The following is a 21,972-nucleotide window of genomic DNA, read 5'->3' as shown; positions in this document are numbered from 1 at the left end:
CAGTTACCTCAAGCAGAAGTGCCTGAGAAGCACAGAATTTACTTTTCAGAGCCCAGTTCAAGCACTCAATGTGTGATATAAAAAAAACAGCGCCCTAACCCCAGTCCTGTTCATACAAGGCTTGGGAAAGGCACCATGATTCACTTATTGGCATATGCGGATTCAAAAAAACAAGATGCTCTGAGAGATTTCAACTTAATATACCTCTAACTACAAAAAGAAAAAGAACTTAACTGGGGAGACCAAATGACAGTTTTGTACACAAGAAAAAATAAGCATACATATCTTTTCAAGATTTCATTACAAAAAATGCATTCACATTAAATCAAACACTGGAGCAATTCACTAAAGTCCTGATTTACAAAGAAAAATGCCAGATGTGTAACAGTAGGCTAGATGACACAGAAATCTATACCAATTTTTAGTGTCCAAGCAGCACTACAATAGTAAATTTCAAGTGTATTATGCTTATTCTTGTTTTACTATAACATAAATGAAATTAACATTTCTACTTCATTCTATGATTTCAGTTCTTCACTAAACCATGACATAGAAAAAGATGTCTAGAATTTAACAGTCTAGATGCAGTTCTGTGCCATGTCGTCTATGATGACCCTAGCAGAGCAGGGAGGTTGGACCAGATGATACACTGTGGTCCATTCCAACCTTACCAATTCTGTGGTTCTGTGAAAGTCACCTCTCATTAACTATCCAAAACCCAGAACATTTAAACGTTGACCTCAAATACATGAAATTGCCCAATTCATAAATCCATTACAACTCAAAGGCTGAGGCCCAAAAAGCAATTTCAGGTTCTCCGGGTATGCAAGGTGGTTTTCTCAAATAATTTAGTTCAACTGTACTGAACCACATTGATGTTGTAGATTACAATATTTTTGGAATGTATTAAGCCAAGGATGTAACAGGAAAATCTAATAAAGGTCACCTTACAATTCTGTCTTAAAAGTAGTGTTAACAAATTTTCCAAGGGTTCCAACACACATATATGCATGCTTAAAAGACTATAATAAATAAACATACTCAAAGGTAAAGTTGATACTTATGCACTGTAAAATCAACCAAACTACTTAAATTTTTTGTTTAAAAAAGAGCACATTTAACACACAAATCTCCCCCTAGAAAAGTGTAGTGTACTCAACACAACATTCATTCAAATTAAATTACTTCTCAATACAACAGAAAGTTTTCCAGTTGTCTACAGAATCATCTCTAACCTGATTTCAGCTTCTGGCCAGGCAAACTTGAAGAAATTACTGTATTGATTAGTGTGTGTGGATAGTACATTAATAATTCATAATTGTTTCTCCTGCCTCAAGAAACACTATTGCATACAACTATGATATTAATTTCATATCTACAAAACGATAAAAAGATACTTCACCTTCTTTTTTTAATCATTAAGAGCTTCCTAGTCTCCCAGTACCAAACAAAATACAACTTTCATAGGACTGACTGACTTCTGAAGTATCAATTTCCATAACTAAAAAGACACATGCAATCTTGAAAGGGTAGGAGAGGAAGGCACTTAGTGAAAATGTTTGTTACATTCACATGATGGATATTTCAGCTGGTTTTCTGCATTACAGCAGAATGATCTATCCAAATTAATCTTTAAAATTGCAAGTTCTAATCTAAATCTATATAGATTTAAAATAAACCACTATGAACTGCATTGTTTGAACCCTTCATTGCTTTTTAGAGAAAGAAAATATGTATAATATTTTATTTAAAGTAACACCTGACCTTCTGACAAAAGAGTGAACTTCTTTTCATGCCCATGAGAACAAATTAAATTATTCTAAAAGAATTCTGATGTAGTACAAAACAATTTCACTGTTTAAAACACAATACTTAAACTTCATTTCACACAAAAGTAGAACTCCAAGCACACATAACGTCACCTAATTTCCATAAAAATCAAACTACATCATATAACAGTTACATAAATGTTGCTCTGCTGCAACATTTAGGCAAATGGAATCATCACTGCTGTTTCACTTAAATCAGAAATGCTTCCATTAAAGTAATTGAAAGAAAATGCTTACTATGGTTATAACATTTTTACTTCTTCACAAACTCTTACACACTCACTGCTATGTTTTCTATGTGAATTCCTGGTGGTATTATAATGACAATTTATAGGTACTTGCAAGTTTCTCTTCTTAAGTTAGACCAGAATTCCTGTACAAACAAGGAAGTACAGTTGCCTTTCAGAAGTTTCTTTCCTAAATCCAGTTTTATTGGTAACAGATAAATCAGTCTAAAGCATCCCTAAACTCTGCTGTCCGGAAGTGAAGTTAGTAATGATGCCACGAGTGATATGTAGAACAACAGAAAAAAGAGTATCTCTTAATATTCATTCCAAACAACAACTGTAGAAAAAGACCACACTGAAGCTTTCTGATGTACAAATGTGAAAGCAAATAATCTAGGTATATTCTTACCAGCCCTTTCAGATTTTTCTTTCTGCTCTTTTAATTCCTCGCCTTTTGTAGTTATTTCTTTGATTCGAGCACGCAGTTGGGCTACCTCCTCTTCCTTCATTTCCAATGTTTCATGCATTTGCCGCTTTGTCTCTGCAATTACCATGCCCTGTGGAAAAGGTCCTTGTGATAAAAAGCTAGCAAATAAATAAGACATACACCTGAAACAATTTCAAGCCAGGACACAATCCTTGCCAGGAATAAACTGTAGTCTCTTCTTATGAGACCAGAGATCATAGGATTTTTCTATGTCAGAAAACAGAAAATGGTAACAAAAAGAAGATAAGAATAGGGATTATTTTTAAGAGCATCCAAAATTTAACTAGTGGTGAAAATAACTCCAACAAACATGGACCATCCAAAAATTTCCTCCTTCTAGTACAGACACTTTCCTTTGAAACACATATTCTGTAAACAAATCCAAACTAAAAGCATTGTAGAGTCCGTACTTCTCCTTGGAGATTACACCATACAATGTTCGTCATGTCACTTATGACACCACCAGAAATTACTCCAGGTACTGGAGATTAGGACTGTGATTAAAAAACTTTTAAGGAGCGAAAAACTGAGAAACTCCTTATTGTCTATCGAAAGCACAGTTACTTTATTGGTTATTTTAAAATTAATTTCATTGTATCTCATCTTCATTTGTGTTTGGGGTTTCTTTGTTTGTTTTAGAATTGGCATCAAGGAATGTATTCAGTATATCTGCTTCATTCTATATAATGTCATGTTGCAATATTAAGTATCATTTAACAGACAGATGGTATATATACAATAAAATTCTTAGGTACCTTAAATTACTTGTTTATTAAAACATAGATGAAATGATCAGACCACTAAAACCAGCTTCTAATACCAAGAATTAGATATTTTGTGTTTTAAACAATCTTCATCAAAACCTACAGCTTTGTTTACCTTGTCTTGTTCTAGCTGTTCAATCAAATTCTTTGCATCACGTAGCTGTGTAATCAGTTTAGTCTTCTCAGCCATGTGAAGGTCCTAAAAAAAGATTCCAACCACAAGTTGGTTGACAAACAGCTTAGCTTTGGCTCTGACCCCACACTACGCCTTGGAGGAAGAACACAGAACACAATCAAGGGAAACCGAAGTGGCAGTTTAAATTACTTTTACATCTCCCAGAGGTAGGCTGCCTTATGGCCTCTGTAATAACTCAGAGATCTGAAGGCTTTGTTAGAGCCTTCACACATGGAGGTCTGAGTTGGCAAAGTAAAACAAGAAATATGTCTAAGATTTCTGCTCTATTACCGGCATCTTGGTTTACAAGAGGATCTCATCAATGCAACATAACAGAACAGCTGTGTTCTAGAAAATGTCATTAAAACACTCAAGTCTTTCAGAGCTTTTTCAAACCAGGCTAGTGCTCAGAGATGAAGACAGAGACGGGAATCTGATCTCTGCAACTAAAGTTAAGTATAACTATACTTAGCACATTTTCAGATTTCATTACTATTAGCCACCTTACTTACACTCCACACTCATCATTAATGGCTTTAAAAGGAAAATTGAGCAAAGTGTTAATTTATTCACTTTGGGATTGCACTTATGTTCACTATATTGTGATCTCCACTGCCCTGCCTTCATTTTCTTTCTCTTAATTTACATAATTAATGCCTCATTCACCATGTCTTAAAGGTTTCATTCTGCTCCACTTTTCTCACTCTACCTTCTGTCTTCTGTGCTAAGACAGTCTTTTTCTCACTCCAATTTCCCACAACTACTTATTTCAAATACCATTCTGATGGTTATTTATACATATAAGTTTTCATTCCCTACTTCACCACACTAGAGTAATTGTTTAGCATATTCATTCCAGGTGTGGTTTGAACCTTTTTCTCCAAAAAAGTACAGGGAGAGTTTGTTTCATGGTCTGTCCTATTAATAAATTTTGGAAATACTGGAATTCTTACTGTATTTTCATGCTTACCCATAAAGCTAAGAGCGTTTTCCATACCTTCATTTTTTCCAGCTCCTGAAGCCTCTCTTCCAGCTGTTCTTGAAGTGCCTCTTTCTCGTTGGTCAACTGGGCACAGCGCTCCTTATGTGACCGAATAGTCTCCTTACAACGTTGCAGCAAGTTCTCTTGGCGCTTCACCCTCTGATTAAGAGTTTCCAGTGTTTTAACAGAATCTTCATTACCCTCTATAAGACAACATACCAACATTACCACATGCATGACATTTCCAAAATGCAGATCTGCAATCATTCGCAATGCAGTGGACTCACAGGTCTCTAAAGAAAGTTGTGTGAAGTCTGCAAAACTTCCTAGTTCTTCCTGTAAGTGACAGAAATAGTCTACACATACACAGAGTAATAAAGAGTATTTAACACCGAGTTAGCTTACAAAACCCCAGCTACTTTATCAGCTCCAAAATGAAGCTATTAATCAACAAGGTTTTTTATGTAATTAAAAAGTCGTCATGATTTATAAACCTACCTGCTGCTACTAACAGAATGTGCACAAGTAGGAAAAAATGTGATGCAAAGCAAATCACAACTCTCAAGTGCCATGCACACAGATTCTTGTTTTCACAAGGCTGGGTATGACATTAGTTCTGAAATACCCAGGTTGGCAATATTACATTCAACAGGATATACTTAGTGTCTTTCTGAGTAGTACTCATAGAATCATAGACTGGTTTGGGTTGGAAGGGATCTTAAATATCATCTAGTTCCAACCTCTGCCATAGGCTGGAACACCTCACAGAACAAGTTGCTCAGAGCTTCATCCAGCCTGGCGTTTAACACTTCAAATGATGGGGCAGCCATAACTTCTCTGGGCAACCTGTTCCAGTGCCTCACCACCCTCACAGTAAAGAATTTTTTTCTAATATCTACAATTTAAACCTACTCCATTTCAGTTCGAATCACTGTATAACTAGCACATTTGATAGTATTTTACTGTGTGCTTCTGCTCTGATGCTCTGGAGGTTGCAACAGTATCTGGCATTGGACTGGATTTGCATGGCCAAGATTCAGTAGTTGAAGGGAACTACAGGGGTGGCTTCTGCAAGGAGCTGCCAGAAAGCTGCCAGAAAGCTGCCAGAAGCTTTCCTCATGTCCGGCAGAGCCAATCCCCAGCGAAACTCCAAAGACACAGGACTACTGGTCAAGGCTGGGTCAATTAGAAATGGTGGTAATGCCTCTGTGATAAAAAAACTAAGAAGAAAGAAGAAAAAAGTTATTGAGCAGTTGTATGCAGCCAAAGAAAAGCGGAGTGAGAACATGCGAGGGGAACAACTCTGTAGACATGAAGATCCATGGACAAGGAAGAGGAGAAGGTGCTCCAGGCACTGGAGCTAGGATTCCCCTGCTGCCTGTGGTGCAGACCATGGTGAAACAGCCATGCCCCTGCAGCCCATGGAGGACCAAGGGAATGCAGAGATCCCCGTGCAAGCCATGGAGGAACCCATGCCAGAGCAGGTGGATGCCCGTGAGGAGACTGTGACCCTGTGGGAGGCCCATGGGAGGGAGAAGCCCACTCTGGAGTAGCCTGTCACTGCACCCTGTGGAAGAGTGACCCACGCTGCAGCAGTTTGAGGAGGACTGTGGGATAGGCTCACATTACAGCAGTTCGCAGGGAGATGCTGCCCATGAGCTGGACTCAAGCTGGAGAAGTTCTTGGAGAACTGTCTCCTGTGGGAGGGACCCCACAGTGGAGCAGGAGAAGCACTCCTCTCCCTGAGCGGCGGATGAAACCACAGGTGATGAACTGACCATAAAACCCCATTCCCTGACTCTCCAGGGAAAGAGGTAGAGCTGGGTAGAGCTGGGCAGGGAGGGAGAAGGTGGTTTTAAGGTTTTATTTTACTTCTCATTATCCTGCTCTGATTTTATTAGGAATAAATTCGCTTTGTATCTATAATTCCAGCCTCTTTTGGCAATGACGGTATTTAGTAATGGATCTCTCCCAGGCCTTACCCCAACTCATGAACCATTCTTTAAATTTTCTCTCCTCTGTCCAGCTGTGGAGGAGAGTGAGAGAACCGCTTTGGTGGATGCCTGGCACACTACAGTCCAGAGGCAGACTCATGCACAGAAAACATACAGAATCACAATTTTTCATTATTGACTAAGCAGTACCAAAACTATAGCACTAGATAAGAACATCTCCCCCCTAATACTTCCTATCATCCCTGCATATAAAAACCATAGCAGATGCTGAACAAATATAATTTCAAGATGTATGTTTACCTCTGTCTTAACCCTACCTTTTATGAAGGGTACCAATGAAAGATACTTTTATTATGTATCAGCATTATAATGTCCCTTGCTCAGTAATCAAATACATACCACACTGAGAATCCCACTAATTTAAACAACCTCCAGACATGAGGAACACACAGATTATTCATTAGCAGGAATATCAAAATTGATCTTTTTTTTTACTATTTTTCTGATCAAACAAGAAATAAAACCCCAAACTCACAAACAAAAAGGCAGAGACTGGCAATAATCTGCTCTCTAAACTCCAGGTCCTCACTTATGAGGGACAGAATCTCTTAATTGTATTAAGCTGGGATAGTAAGAATACCTACCAACAAAGCAATAATTACAATTATTATCAATATTGACAGTTATTATCAATATTGACAAAGGAAAGACATACCAGATCTGAATTCTTATGAAAATTTAGTTTCTTAAAAATGAAATCAAAATTTAGTTTCTTAAAAATGAAAATTCAGTTTCTTCTGTCCTCTAGCTGCCAGATGGTTTTCAAAACAATTGTCTTCTTCTAGCAAATATATCCTTACTATGACATGGTCAGCCCTAAATATTGTTACTCCATCATAAATAACAACAGGTTTATTCCCGAAAATGTAACATCTCTTGAAAAAGCCACAATGCCTACCATTGCTTCCTGGTTCCACCATATTTTCTGCACTGACTTCTTTCGTTGGACTTAGAACTTGTGCTTCTGAATGGACATTTTGATCAGGCAATTCAGTGTCTATCTGACCATTCTGTAATCTCTGCTTCAGCAACGACACCTAAACAAAATGTTCTTTTTGTTAAAAAATTCCAAGGATTCAAATCAGATATTTTTTTCATCTTCATAACTAGAAAGAGTTAAATTAATTTTGATATTAGCAAGTAGAAAAAGGAAAAATCTGTCTGAAATTTTTTACCATTTTTTAAAAGTCAGAATTATGCTTCCAATTAACAAAAGTAAAATGACTATGGGTAGAGAAACAAAGACCAATTAAGCAAAATACATGAATTTTGCGAAAGCAATTTTAGGTCAGACATCTGCTAATGTCGATGTCTTGATAACAAAAAGAGTAGTTTTAAGCAACATCTATTTGATAAATTATCTTACCTGAGTTTGCAGGACATTAATAAGTTGATCCTTTTCTTCTAAGGAAGCATCAAATTCCTCTTGGAGATGTTTCTTAGCTTGTTGATCCATCTGGAGCTCCTGATAATACAAACACATCTCAAATGAATGTGAACTCAATGAATGTGAACTCAAAAGCCTTATGAAAATATTAGGGAAATAGCATCTAAAATATCTCTTTCATAGTTGTGATCTCAATACAACATTGCACACAATATAGTAAGAACATCCAATTATAACACCACGATTAAAACAGCAAGAGTCTAGATCTGATGTAAAATTATCAAGGATTCTTTTTCCTAAAAGTAAGTTTGTATAGGGTTCATTTCAAGCCTGCTCCTGAAAAAATCTCTTCCATGCACACATTTCTCCTGGAAGCTGAAGACTGCACTTTGGAAGATTCTTCATTCGCCACCAGATTACGTCAACATAAAGAGAAGAAATGTAAAATTCATTATGTTCATTCAGTGTGCCACCATCATAAAATGACAAATGCCATGTATAAGAGAAGAAAATTGGTCTTTTTATTCCACAAATAAATATATTCTCTGCCTTTCTCTCATATGAGAAAGGCAGAGAATACCAAATAGTTTAAGTATGTGGCTTTACTTGATACTTACATGCATTTGTTTGGCTGAATACTCTTAGAAGCTTGTAGATATTACCTAAATTCTTTAGTAATATCTACAGAGTTTTATATTTCCTGAAGGAGGTAATTTTTAATTACTTCCTACACTTTAAAGTTTAAACATTTAAATTTCTTTAAATAATTATCATTCTAATAGAAAATAAATGTACCTACATTAATTCACATCTAACTGCTTATTCAGAGAACCAGAACCCCACATACATCATGCATGCACTGCTAATATTTTCAGAAACTTTTTTATATTTTTTATTTATATATTTATTTCATTCATAGATATCTTCCCCATGATTTACTCCAGGAAAAGAATACTTCAATGACTGTTATTCTGCAAAGATCACTTGTATAAAAGCAATCACCACGCATAAACATGAGTTCCATTAGCCAGGCAAAGACAGAGGACGACAGAAAGAGAAAGGAAGGATGAAGAAGCAAATGAGACAAAACAGCACTACATGCTTCCTGAGCTGCTCTCCTCCAACTCTAAATCTTGTTTTTATGCTCTCTTGCTGTCTATCCCTTACCTCCAACAGTGAATGCCCTGCCACAGATGAGGCTGATACCAGCTTTGAAAACCACAGCTGTATGAGCTGAGCCTGCCCTGCCATGCACAGGCACAATGGTGAGAGGAAGCATCACTTCAAAAACCATTATTCTCTTCCCAACTATATCCACTTCTTAACACTGCATTGCCACATGTTCTCAGCAATTACTGATGACGTTTCTGCCCTGTGCTTCTGAGCTTTAGAAGCAATTCCTTTCAAATGAAGCAAAGCAGAATAGTGTGAGAACAAGTGTCAAAGAGATTTATTGAAATCAACACAGAAATGGTCCTCTTTGGTTCTCAGAGTGAGTCCCTTCTGATCCTCTTCTGTGAAGGAGAACACTGAAGACTGTGGTTTTGAGGAATTACTCCTGACAGGAGTAAACTAAGGTAAGGAAAACCCCATTTATTTCTAGGGACTGTGTCCCACTGTTAATTTAGCCTCAAAGGATGATTCGTTTCCTCAGACATGGCCCTCTTAGAAGAAACTTGCCCAATTCAACATATTTATGGGAAAAATGGATTGTATGATGAAGAAAAAGACTATTATAATTAATTTCTGATAACAAATTACTACATCAATGAATGAACTACTTTGGACCATGTTAGCTTCCATAATGGAAACTTACCATTTTATTTGTAATTTTTCCTTCGTTGTCTGTTTTACCTAATGCTGCAACACCTGGGCTTCCAAAAGATCAGAAAAACACTTTTTAAAGTGTATCAATTAATGAAAAAGAATTTCAGTGTTAGATTTGAAGGAATCTTTAAATTTACAAGATGGGTAAAAATTAAATTAAATTTTACACAAAATATACATATATAAATGTATATAAATAAAACAGAAATGAATGTGTAACTTATCTACATATCTGAATCACAAAGACTATGACAGAAGTAAAAAAAAATAAAAATGCACATGGTCCAATTCTATCATGTGGTAAAGATTTAACTCTTGTCCCACATTTGCCTTCCTGCCTTTAACAAGTAGCAATAAACTTGAAAAGCAATCCTACAGGAGCATGCAGATATGGACCTAACACAGAAAAAGCTTTTTCATTTGACCTTGCAGTGATCTGGAAAAGACACAACCGTGGCAAGCCCATTCTGACAGTAAAGCAATGTTCTTTTCCCTCATTTGCACTGACAGTTTAGCTTAGGACATTGTGACAGTCCAGACACAGGCTATAGCTCAGATCAACACAGTACTCCCAACACTGACCCACTGTTCTCAGCTGCTGGGGCAGAAACAGCACAGATGTGAACCAAAATTCCATCCCACTAGCACACACAATTCACAGCACGCTCACCTGAATTACTCTCTGAAGCATGAAGAATGTCCAGCAATTTGCCAGTGATCTCCCTGGAAATGACTGGCTGCCTGACTAGTCACAGGGATAGGTCCTTGTGGGTGAGCTTGAGCCTTGAGTACACACATGGCCAGAAGCTCACAGTCACTGTCCCTTATCATGAAGGGGACAGGCCTCGGTCCCTGTCTGTGGGTAAAACACCCAGGTGCCTCCAGTAAGTCTCCCTTCAGGCAAAGGTGGGAGCTCACCACAGTCTAATGGCTCCTGCAACCTCCATGCCAGTGCTGCTGCTCAGCACTGTACATGCCAGAAGCAGGTGTGCAGTCATAAGACAAAGCCTGTGACTTTGGGCTAAATGGTACCCAGCTCTCTAGCAATGTAAGCGCACAGACAGAAGCCCTTGCACACCCATCTCCAAATCTGGTGTTGCACTAGCTCCTGAGGCAATAAAACAGCTTCACCTTCACATTGTCCTTCATGAGGGTTTGACAATATGGTGTTTTTGATTTTGCCCTTTTAATCTGTACATGTTTTTTAAGTCCACTGTGTTTACTATCAATACCAAATACACTAGGGCTTCTCCTTAGAATTTCACTATAACCTAAGGAGGCAAATCATGATACAACCTACTGGATTTTATGATTGAAACCAAACTATACTAAAATCCATGAAACAATGGAAGTATCACAACTGAGATAAAGAAGAATTTTTTTTAAAAATTATCCTTTTTTTTTTTTATAGTCATTGAAATTCTTACAAAAGTGTGCTTATTACTTGCATTTGCCTGAATTAGTATTTGTCATTAATAGAAGAGCAACAATTGCACAGGGACATCTGTGGCTAGGCCCAACAATACTGCAAGAACCACACACACTTCTACCTATTTCACAATGAACAAGAGAAGTAGTTCAGTTGGTGATGCACTGCTCTGTCTTAAGAGTGTAGCAATAAGCTGCTGAATGGGAAGCAAGCCAGAGGAGTAACCCCATATAAACACCAACAACAACAAAAAAAAGCTGTAAAATATCCTGCTCTGTAATAGAAAATATTTTGTGAACAAAAAAGTCAAAAGCTAGGCAGCAAAAGATCCTATGTAGGTGTGATATAAGACAAACACGCAATCAATAAAGGAAATTACCTCTCTCAGTTCTCCAATTCTGCGAAGTGCTTTATCCTGGCTTTGACTCAGAATGCTCTTAAGAAAAAGGAAGAATAAAGATCAGATGTATTAAATGTAATTTTTAAATGGATAATAAATTCAAAAATTCACAAATGTAATTATTTGTTTCTCTTTCAAGTCATGCTTGATATGCAAGTATTGTCATAAACAGCCAACTGTGGGTTGGCAATTCATCAATCTATCACCTGAAGTCAGCTGATGCCACAAAAAAGGCCGGAGTACAATACTTCACAGTTATTTTGACAAATTAATTTTACCTTGGCTTCCTTAGAAATTCCAGCTAAGAAATCATCATCTGTTACATACTCACAACACACTGAAAATTAAATCTGTATTGTAACTACACATTTTAAGACTGAAAAAAAGCATGCAGGTAAGGAAAAGTAACACTTACCTGTAGCTTCTTCTTTTCTCGCTGGATAACTTGATAAGCAGACACTAGCTAAAATAAACAAATCGGGTATAAAGATGATAATACATCTGCATATAGCCATCAAAATAATTTCCTTAGTTGCAGCACTACCTGCATTTTAAAATTCTTTACTCCACTTGAGAACTTTCTTTTGATATAAATGTACTTAAATTTTCTTAATGTTTTCTTTACCTATCTCTAAAATATCTCCAATGTGTTAAAAAATACAAGCCTATATGACAAAACAATGATGCTACTCAACATTCATAGACAGTTTTCCCTTCCCTGAGACAACATACCACATACCATCCTTCAACACAGGAGGTCAAACCCAACAGTATCAGAAAGTTACATCTCAGACAGCTGCTCCACCGGGGTGACCACTTGTAAGACTACATGTCCCCCGGAGATTAAGCAAAAATAATTTTACAAAAAGTGTACAATTAAAAAATTTCTAAATTTAATTTAAAAAGGCGTAATGTTCTCATCCCATATGCTTTACATATATCCAGCAAAGACAGACTGAGAGTAGACAGTATTTCATTTCTCACTGTAAGCTGACAAAAGGAGGAACGGCACAACGGTTTACTTAAATATTTGATTACAACTGCCAAGTAGCAATATGTTGAAGTAGCATAATGGCATTTGGAATTAGAACATTGTGTTTTCAAATTGATGAAAAATTTAAGAAAAACAAATCTAGAACACCGAAAAGAGAAAGTCAAAATATATCTACAAATTCTAATTTAAAACAAACAAAGCATTTTAAGAATTCAAAATTACTTTTAATTTCAAAGTGATATTTATTTTGCCCTTATAAAAAAATCAAAACTGCTATAGGTGGTTTCCTTTACCACATTTTTGAGATGCTAACTGTCATCCTACTTTAAGAAGAAAAGAATATTTCTGCCTTAATTACTCGTTCTATATTGCAACAAATTTCTTTCAAGCCCCAGCAAAACAATTATTTTCAACTGAACTGAAGAAACTCACAAAACCAGAAAAAAAGCCCAAGCCTTTGTGACAAAAAAAGTCAGGACCTGGGGAACAGGTTACACTAATAAAACAAATCCCAAATGACCAAAAAAAAGCACTAAAACAAACCCACAAACTGAAGAATTTTCATTTTAGCAACTATTATTTACATAAACTTTAAAAAAATACTTATTACACTAGCTGGAAGTGAAGGAAAAATTGCTGTGAGAACTGGTCTTTCAGGCATATGCTGAATACTGCAGTCACTGTATGAATATTTTAGATTCCAGGGATTTTGACTAAAGTCTGCACAGGAATTTTTGTATTTGAGGGCAGCAAATGTTAAAAGAACTGTAAAAAACAGTACAAACATCCAGTTTTAAATACAACACACACTTAAAAAAACAATTTAAAAACCCAAACAAAACGCCAAAACTAATTTAAAAACCCAATACCAAAACACCACCTTTCCGTTTGACAGCTTTACCTATCCCAGTAATCTGGAAAATGAGTAGGGAAACTATTTAAACAATTGCTTTTTACTAAAATACCCAAAAAATAAGATATTTGATTAATTCCTCCCAGGGACTACCCAGAAGTTATGAAAAATAGAACTTGTTTCTTGAAAACAAAACGCTTACCTATTGCACATGGCTGGAATACACACTGTGCATTTCAAGAACAAGTTGGAAAAAAAAAATTGCTGTCATGGGAGTACAAATCATGCTCATCTCTGTAGTGAACTTCACCCTCTGCTAGATGCTTTCAGCTGAAATCTTAATAGGCCTGCTCTGTGTGAGTAATCATTAATTAACCTCTACTGCTGGCATCAGGAAATTACTTACGGACAAGAGAAGAAAAATTTCCATGTTTTATTACCAGAAAAACTTTTAACCTTTTTAGGTCAAAAATAACTAGATTTAGAATAATTTAACTTCTGTATTAGTTGTAAGTTGAAACATTTGCTCCAAGTAGGAAAACAAAAAGATTGTCCACTGCTGCAGTATCTGTTAGCCTAATCTCTTTCCCCTTTCTGCATAGCTAAACCAGTCACATTGCCTACCTCTGAGTATTTTCCCCTATAGTTGCCTAAACTGCGCTCCATTCTACGCAGACGCTGCAGCAACTGCTCTTTGCTGAAGGTGTCCATATTTCCCAGAGGCTCTTCAGTTTCACTTTCAATGTCAGAAGGTGAATCAAAGGTGGGACTGAGAGCTTCCAAGTCTAGTCGATTCAGTGAGTCTCTTGAAGAACTTCGGACTAGGGACTCTTTAGAAGGAGAGCGAAAGAGGGTCTCTTTTACTGGGCTTCGAAACAAAGACTCCATGGAGGGAACTCGAAGCTGAAGCCTCTGGCCAAAAGACTGACTGTCACTTTGCTGCAAAAATTGAAAGAAAGTAATTATTTCTGCACTGCTTTTGTGCAAAGAAACTACTGTTGTCTAACACATGCAAGACACCAAATAGCTGCTACTCCCTTAAAAGAACCATCTACTTGTGAAGAAAAATCAAGCATGCAACTACCAGATGTGCACAAATTCAGATAGCAACTGAATTTAATAAACTACAGCTCTGATTTAAACTTTAAGGAGAATTTATTTCTGTGTAATCCCTCTAAAACGTGAGGAATGTGTAACTAATATAAATGGTTATTTACTATTTTCTCAAACTTGAAAAATATAACTGATTCACTTCTTAATGTATTACACAGAAAACTGGATTTATCTCAAAGACATAGATACTTTCCTATGACAAAAGGAACAAATTAATTGTAGAAATCCTTGTATGATAGTTAGTCCTAGCAAACCATCTTGAACAGTCCTTTTCTTATTTTTATTTTAAATGACTTTACAATTTTTACATAAAAAGAAATTATTGATTTATGCAGCTATAGTACTTAATTCATTCTATACCAAGAGATTCTGTGCTGTGGTAACCTTTACTGCTGGTGCTACAGAAGTGATGTGAAAGCATTACTGCAAGTTGTTGCAGTGAAAGCATTACTGCATGTTGCCCCTACAATCAAATGTTGGGAGGCACGTGCCAGAAGCCACTGCTAATCCCACTTCAGTAACCTAAATGTTTCCCTGAGACATATTAAAAAATTACCTACATCCTTTTCACTAGTGACAACATTTGCAGCCTATTGGTTCTTTTCCTTCAGCTTTCCAAACATGCAATAGGCCCTTTACTTTTGAAAGTGAGTTTAATGCTGTGCAACAAGTTGCATCTCAATGCTAGCAGTCTGCTAACCAGTCCTTACAAAAAGAAAAGCTCCACACATCAGTGACAATACTTAATACCAGCAAATGGGATTACACACAAACAAAATATCTGAGTATGCTCACAGGCATCTACTTAGCCCTACTTCAGCATGAGGCACTTAAACCAATGTAACACAAAACACAGCAGTGAAGGAGGAAACAAACCCCCCATGCCCTCCACATACCTGTGGAGAGACAGGTTCACTTCCATTGTTTTCTGTGGATCCAGGAAGTGGCTGTTTATTCAAGTTCTACAGGAAGTAAAAACAACTGTTAGAAGAAACAGAGTACAAAGGCTGTAATTCAGTGATTCCTAGAAACAGAATCTGTACTTTTTTTCTTTTCCTCTGTTTTTAGTACCTTCTTTAGAAAGCTTATTAAGGTGTCTTCATGCAAACAAGCTAGCTTGTTAAATTCAAAACAGATTGTTGCAATATGCAGAATTACAAAGCAGCTATGTGTGCATGGATTAGTATGAGACATCTGCAAATATGGACATCTCCAACTAAGTAAGTCATAATGATTATTTATATAACACTTATGGACAAATGAAAGACACAACAAAAAGACAAAATTATAGCAGGAAAAGTCTAATTGATTACTAGTATTTACAGCCAATATGAGTAAGAGTTGGCTGTAGCCCCATCTTTCTCTGTTTCAGTGCATTAGGAGGGCAGAAACTACCTGGAAAATAAGTGCTGGCAACAAACTGTTTATAATTCCAAAAAGCATGGAAAGAAAATTAGACCTTCAGAAAATATATCTTTAACAAAACTTTTGCATTCCTAAAGAAAGGAAAATAAAACACACACACATTAAAAAACTTCACCCAAAACAACAAAACCAATACAAGAAAAAACAATAGTCTGGAGTTGGTTGGTTTGTTTGGTTTGGGGTTTAGGGGGTTTTTTATTGGTTTGGGGGTTTTTTTCAGAGTTTAGACATTTCTGTTCCTAGCCTGTCTATCCTGCCTTTCCTGTGTCCTGTGTTTGTGTTTGCTAAACCAGTTCTAATTTTCAGGAAGGATGACCCTGGAAACTACAGGTCTCTTACTCTCATTTCATTGACTGGTAAAATTATGGAGATGATTTTTCTGGGAGTTATTGAAAAACAAGAGCAATCCTTGGTCACAACCAGTAACGCGTTCACAAGGGGACACTCCTGCTTGCCAAATCTGATCTCCTTTTATTACAAGGTTACTCACTGAGATAAGCAAGGGAAGCCACTTCTTGTAATCTTTTCGGATTTCAGTAAAGCCTTTGATACTGTCTCTCACAGGACCCTCCTGGACAAAATATTCATCATAGAGCTGGATAAACACATCATGTAGTGCGTGAGCAGCTGGCTCATGGGTTGGGCTTAAAGCTTTACAGTGAATGGGGTGACATCAGACAGGTGAGCTGTCACTAGTGGGGTTCCACAGGGCTCCATCCTCAGCTCTGTGCTCTTCAACATCTTCATAAATTACTTGAATGCAGGACCTGAAGGTACATTAAGTTTGACAATGATATTGAATTGGGAGTAGCTGTTGACTGCCTTGAAGTCAGAGAGGCCTGGAAGAGAGGGCCTCAGCAAATTAAAGGGCTGAGTAATCAGCAACCATACAAAGTTCAACTAAGACAAATGCCAAATTCTGCACCTGGGATGGGACAATCCTGAACGTACGGACAGAGTGGGAAACAAGACACTGGAGGGCAGCATCACGGAAAGGGACCTGAGGGTCCTGGTCAGTGGAAAGTTGGATATGAGTCAGCAGTGCCCCGGCAGCCAGGAGAGCCAAGCGTGTCCTGGGTACATCAGGCACCACATCACCAGCTCGGCAAGGGAGGGGATTGGCCCCTTTGCTCTGCACTGCTGCAGCCTCACCTTGAGTCCTGTGTGCAGTTTTGGGCGTCACAATATAAAAAGATACAAAGCTATTAGAGAATATCCAAAGAAGGGCTACAAAAATGATGAAGGGCCTTGAGGGGAAGCTGTACAAGGAGCAGCTAAGGTCACTTGGTTTGCTCATCATGGAGGAGACAGAGGGAGCCTCATAGCATCTTACAATTTCTTCATGAGGGGATGTGGAGGGGCAGGAGCTGTGGTGACCTGCAACAGGACTCGAGGGAACGGCATGAAGCTCTGTCAGGGAAGATTATGTTGGATATTAGAATAAGGTTCTTTACCCAGAGGGTGGTTGGGCACTGGAACAGGCTCCCCAGCTAAGTGGTCACACCACCAAGCCTGTCTGAGTTCAAGAAGTGATTGGACAACACTCTTCGGAACATGATGTGATTCTTCGGGCTGTACTGTTCAGGGACAGGAGTAGGACTTGGGTCAATCTCGTGGGTCCCTTCCAACTCAGGATATTCTATGATTCTAACTTACACAAATCCAGATGGTTTTTTGCTGTATAATTCCAGTCCAACTGAATTAGCAGAATATGCTAGAAACCATCTTAGACATGGATTTTTTTCAACAGAAGTGAAACACTGAGGCATATCAAACAAAATATGGGTAAATTCACCTAAGAGGAGTGTAACTTAAATTTTAATCAAGCTGTACCCTGACAGTTACATGCAAGTTGCAAAATCAAAGGTGTAAGTAGAACTGAAATCTCAATCACAACCACCCTTGTATATCTATCTCCTACATGATCACACTCACAGCTTCTACTCTGGATATGCCAATAAGTACACCTAAATATTAATGTGGCAGAGGAATGATAAAAGAGCTTCAAAAAAGTCTGACATGGAGCAAATTTGAGGTAGTACAGAAATAACACAGAACAATAAGAAATCCAGATAGTTAAGGAAACCAGAGAACTGAGCCATTGCCCATATGCAGACAAAACAAATCAAGCTATACAAGAAGTCTGGATTTGGAAACTGTGCTTCACCTAGCTTGAACAAAATCTGCATTCTGCTTCAGAACACTATCCTGTGGCAGTGGATTTGCTCCTAGTGGATTAACAATTTTTACGGCTTTTAAACTGAAGCACTTCTACACTGTATTCTTGGCTCCATTACCTGTTCTTGTTTTTTCTCCAAACAGGAAAAGTTAATAATAAGATAATTCAAATAAAAAATTATCTTCTGCTTTATAATTTACAAAGCATCTGCTGTGCTCCTATAGGACTGACAACAGAGGAAGACAAACACTTTACCAAGACATCACAGAAAGAGTGATTGGGCATTGGAATGTGCTGCTCAGGGTGATGGTGGTGCTACCATCCCTGGAGATACTTAAGAAAAGACTGGATGTGGCACTTAGTGGCATGTCTATCTGGCAAGGTGATGTTAGGTCATAGGTTGGACGCAATGATCTCAGAGGTCTTTTCCAACGTACTTAATTCTGTGATTCAGTGACTTACAAACTAAATACACTTTTTTCAAAAATCAGGTATTCTGATACACATAAAGAAGAGTTAAAGGAAAGTCTGGGGGGTTTGTGCAAGTAATTTGTAAGTACAATTTAATATTTAACATCTATTTTAAAACACAAGATTAAGCAGATTTTTTAAATTTAATAAGGTTTTTATGAATATAAAAGCCATGGATGCTGTTTCTTTCTGTGAAGATGCTTTAAAAAGCTGCCATTTAAGGACCTATAAAGATCCTTAAAAATGTAATTTCAAAGCTAAACTAGTGATGACACTTCTAAAAGTTTCCTATTCACTATGCAGGCATCTTTTTATACAATCTATGGGAACAAAAGAAGAACCCATATTTGGGATTACACTTTCTATTGGCATAAATAATAAAAGGGATACACTAATAATCTTTCATATAAAAAATGAACCACCATAGGTATCTGGCTGCTGAAAGTCTACATCATTGTGCTCCAGGGCAAAGGATTGTATTTGAGTAGCTACACACTGATGGCAAGCATGACTAGAAGTTGCTATATATAAATATAGATCCAAGAGGCTTTGAAAAGCTTAAAAGCATGAGCCTTTCATAAGCCTGAAGAGAGCTTTCAGCAAAATTGGACTTACAGAGCACAAGCAGCCAAGTCTTTAAACCGGCAGTTACATCAGGGTTTCTGGAGACCAATGGAAGTTTTTCCTCCACAAACACACAGAATGTAACATCCATATCTCTATCCAAAGAAACCTATACTTACAATAGCTAACAAAAACATTGCTTTTTATTATGAAGATGTATAAATCAGAGCTCAGTTTCAACTGGAGCACATTAGGGCGTTCCTCTAACAATTTTGTCACCTTACTTCCCTATTTCTGCAATGCAAAATCATACTTTTTTCTCAAAGGTATAAATAGATTACCAAGCCTGAGAAGTGAAAGCTTAAATGTTTTTATTTAGAAACATTTTAGTGCTTTTAATAGTAATACTTTCTCAAGTATTCAAAAACTGAGTTATTATGAAGGCAGAAAGGAAGGAGAGCTTAATGTTTTCTTCCATGTGACTTTTATTTTTTCCTTTAAAAAAACCCCACTGTGTCCAAGAATATTTTTAACTGTTTCTTCATGCACAAAACCTTTGCAGCTTAGCTAGTAAAGAGTTTATACCAACCTCATCTATGCCCAAAAAATCCACAGTTACAGCCACTTCCCTATGCTGTTCACTCTCAGATCACATATACAGCTGAAATACTGTTTTGTTTTAGCAGAATTAATATGCATTTGTGTACGGTGGTGAAGCTTTCCTCTCCTGTATTTTTACTGTACCTAGGTTTTGTAAACATATATAATGTGGGCATTTCTTTAATACATTTTTTTAATCAGTCATCCTATTCTTTATATTTTCCATCATTTTCTCCCACTCCCAGTTCTTATTGTGAGTACTGCTCTAGAATTTTCAAGACTTTCAGAGAACAAAATGATTTTTACAGGTAACATATTAGTACACGTTGGTAACACATTAAATATAACTGTTTCATTACTTGCATATAAATATGTGAGCCGCTAAATATGCTACTGAAGTACATACTAAAAGGTCATATAAAGACAACATTGGAGCACTCACACAAACAGTTATGTGAATTTTTTTTTTCTGAGATAATGCTGTTGTATAATGAAAACTAACAAAGCTTACTCAAATTTGCAGTGAATCTTTAAGGAACGATTGCTGGACCTGGAATATGGTCAGAATAAACTTTGCTGGGACCACCATTTTAATTACTGTTTCTGTCCAATCTTGTTTAGCTTGAGAGAGACAAGTCCAACAAGTGTGTTGTGCTATGTCCTGGTTATTAAATTTTGATCCTGTTATAGCTTTCAGTGACTGGTCAATTTAAACCATGAGCAGGAAAGGAGTACTTACAAAGTAATCATGAAGTATAACGATGAGCTGGGATTCTAAAAATTACTGTGCTTTAAATCACTTGTGGACTTGGGAATGCCATGCCTCTAAAGCATATGAAAAATGCCATTCCTGTCCTGTGCCAATAAGAATACAGCTTCTATGTGCCTATATCAGAAAGCAGAAGTCTGACTTCCTCCCTATGCCTGCTTCCTTTTCTTCACTTCTTGCCACTTCTCACTGAGCTTCTCCACTTATATATAGTGAAGACAACATTTCCAGGCAAAGAAACATATATTTAAAGTAAAATCTAACTGTTAAAAAAGACTATTCATCCTCACAATAATAACTGCCAGGTTATCAACTAGATGTAGTTTAATTTATGTGTCCATGTGAAAAAATTATTTCCTGCTACCACTAGAAGTAAATGACATGCTACATTTCCCCGTATACAGAAAATAGCAGGAAAGTTTTACACATAACCAATCCCAATGTTAATTCTATACATTTATCTTGAAATACATACAGACATACATAAATATAAAGAGGAAATTTCTATGCAACACACATACAAACTTGTGCAACAGTTTTTAAAATTTGTGTATTGTTGCCTGTATAAGAAAAAATACGTTAATTTTTCTTATGTTACAATAAATTCACATCATACCAGCATACCAGACAGGAGCTATTAGCTACTACGACTGTGAAATTTAGTGCAGGGTTAGCAACAAGATAGTTAAGACAGAGGTCTTTGTGAGAACAAGCCACAAGCAAGTAAGTTTTCCTTCTAGTACATCACTCTCCTCCACCTGCTAAAGGCATCACTAAAAGGGGTGGGGAGGACTCACCACACCGTCACTCTGTGGCTTAGGTTGTTTGGTGGGATCCAAAGCAAAGATAGTATACTCAGAGAGAAAAGCAGGTTCTGCTATCATCCCGGCTAACAGCTGTTGTTCAACGCAAAGAGGAGGAAAATGAAAATAAATCAAGCAATAAAGAACATCACAAATTTTACTCCATTTCTCCATGCTATTAAAAACATAACAAAACAATACAGCAGTTTATGAGACAACATATATAGATAAAGGGAGGATGTAACCAGAAAATATGCACTAGATCATTTCAGAACAGCCAAAATACAGTTTTGATCAAAACTTCTTTAGAACAAAAGAAGCATACTATTTAAAAGATCCTAGTTTAGCACAAGCTAAAAATTATTTTTCAAGCATTGCTATTGCAATTTTTTTTAACTTCCATGGATGAGTTGTCTTCATATATTACTGAGCCCTATTGGTATTCATTAACAACTCATTATTCTAAAAATTCTATCAGTATATCAGTTATATATAATCTAAAATGCCTGCTTTTGACTATTTATCATCTGATGCTTTTGTACACTAGAATGCTGTTTAAATTTTTAAAAATTCCATACATTTTTTTTAAACTACTAGCAGACTATTTCGTAAAGAAACCATAAGTTGAATTTAACCATTTTATCAAGTCAGTATCTAAGAAGAGATATAAATTCCTAAA

General features: G+C 36.8%; 1 protein-coding gene across 4 annotated transcripts in view; it reads right to left on the bottom strand.

Annotated features, from left to right (window-relative positions):
- Window positions 1-21,972, bottom strand: part of GOLGA4 (golgin A4) — a 75,329-nt gene that overhangs the window by 36,240 nt on the left and 17,117 nt on the right. For 3 of the 4 annotated variants that reach the window (XM_084203853.1, XM_084203854.1, XM_084203855.1), the window contains exons 3-12: window positions 21,288-21,386; window positions 15,379-15,444; window positions 13,994-14,308; window positions 11,938-11,985; window positions 11,502-11,558; window positions 7,846-7,944; window positions 7,378-7,516; window positions 4,480-4,667; window positions 3,423-3,506; window positions 2,466-2,613 (exon numbers count right to left, since the gene is read on the bottom strand). In XM_084203853.1, the coding sequence (XP_084059979.1) occupies window positions 2,466-2,613; window positions 3,423-3,506; window positions 4,480-4,667; window positions 7,378-7,516; window positions 7,846-7,944; window positions 11,502-11,558; window positions 11,938-11,985; window positions 13,994-14,308; window positions 15,379-15,444; window positions 21,288-21,386 (1,243 nt within the window). The remainder of the gene's footprint in view (window positions 1-2,465; window positions 2,614-3,422; window positions 3,507-4,479; window positions 4,668-7,377; window positions 7,517-7,845; window positions 7,945-11,501; window positions 11,559-11,937; window positions 11,986-13,993; window positions 14,309-15,378; window positions 15,445-21,287; window positions 21,387-21,972) is intronic. The other variant, XM_084203856.1, reaches the window with a different exon arrangement.

This window comes from Fringilla coelebs (assembly GCF_963513975.1).
Source record: "Fringilla coelebs genome assembly, chromosome: 1".
In the NCBI taxonomy this organism is placed as follows: domain Eukaryota; kingdom Metazoa; phylum Chordata; class Aves; order Passeriformes; family Fringillidae; genus Fringilla; species Fringilla coelebs.
The sequence above is the reverse complement of the archived record's forward strand: the minus strand, read 5'-3'. Positions and strand labels throughout refer to the sequence as shown.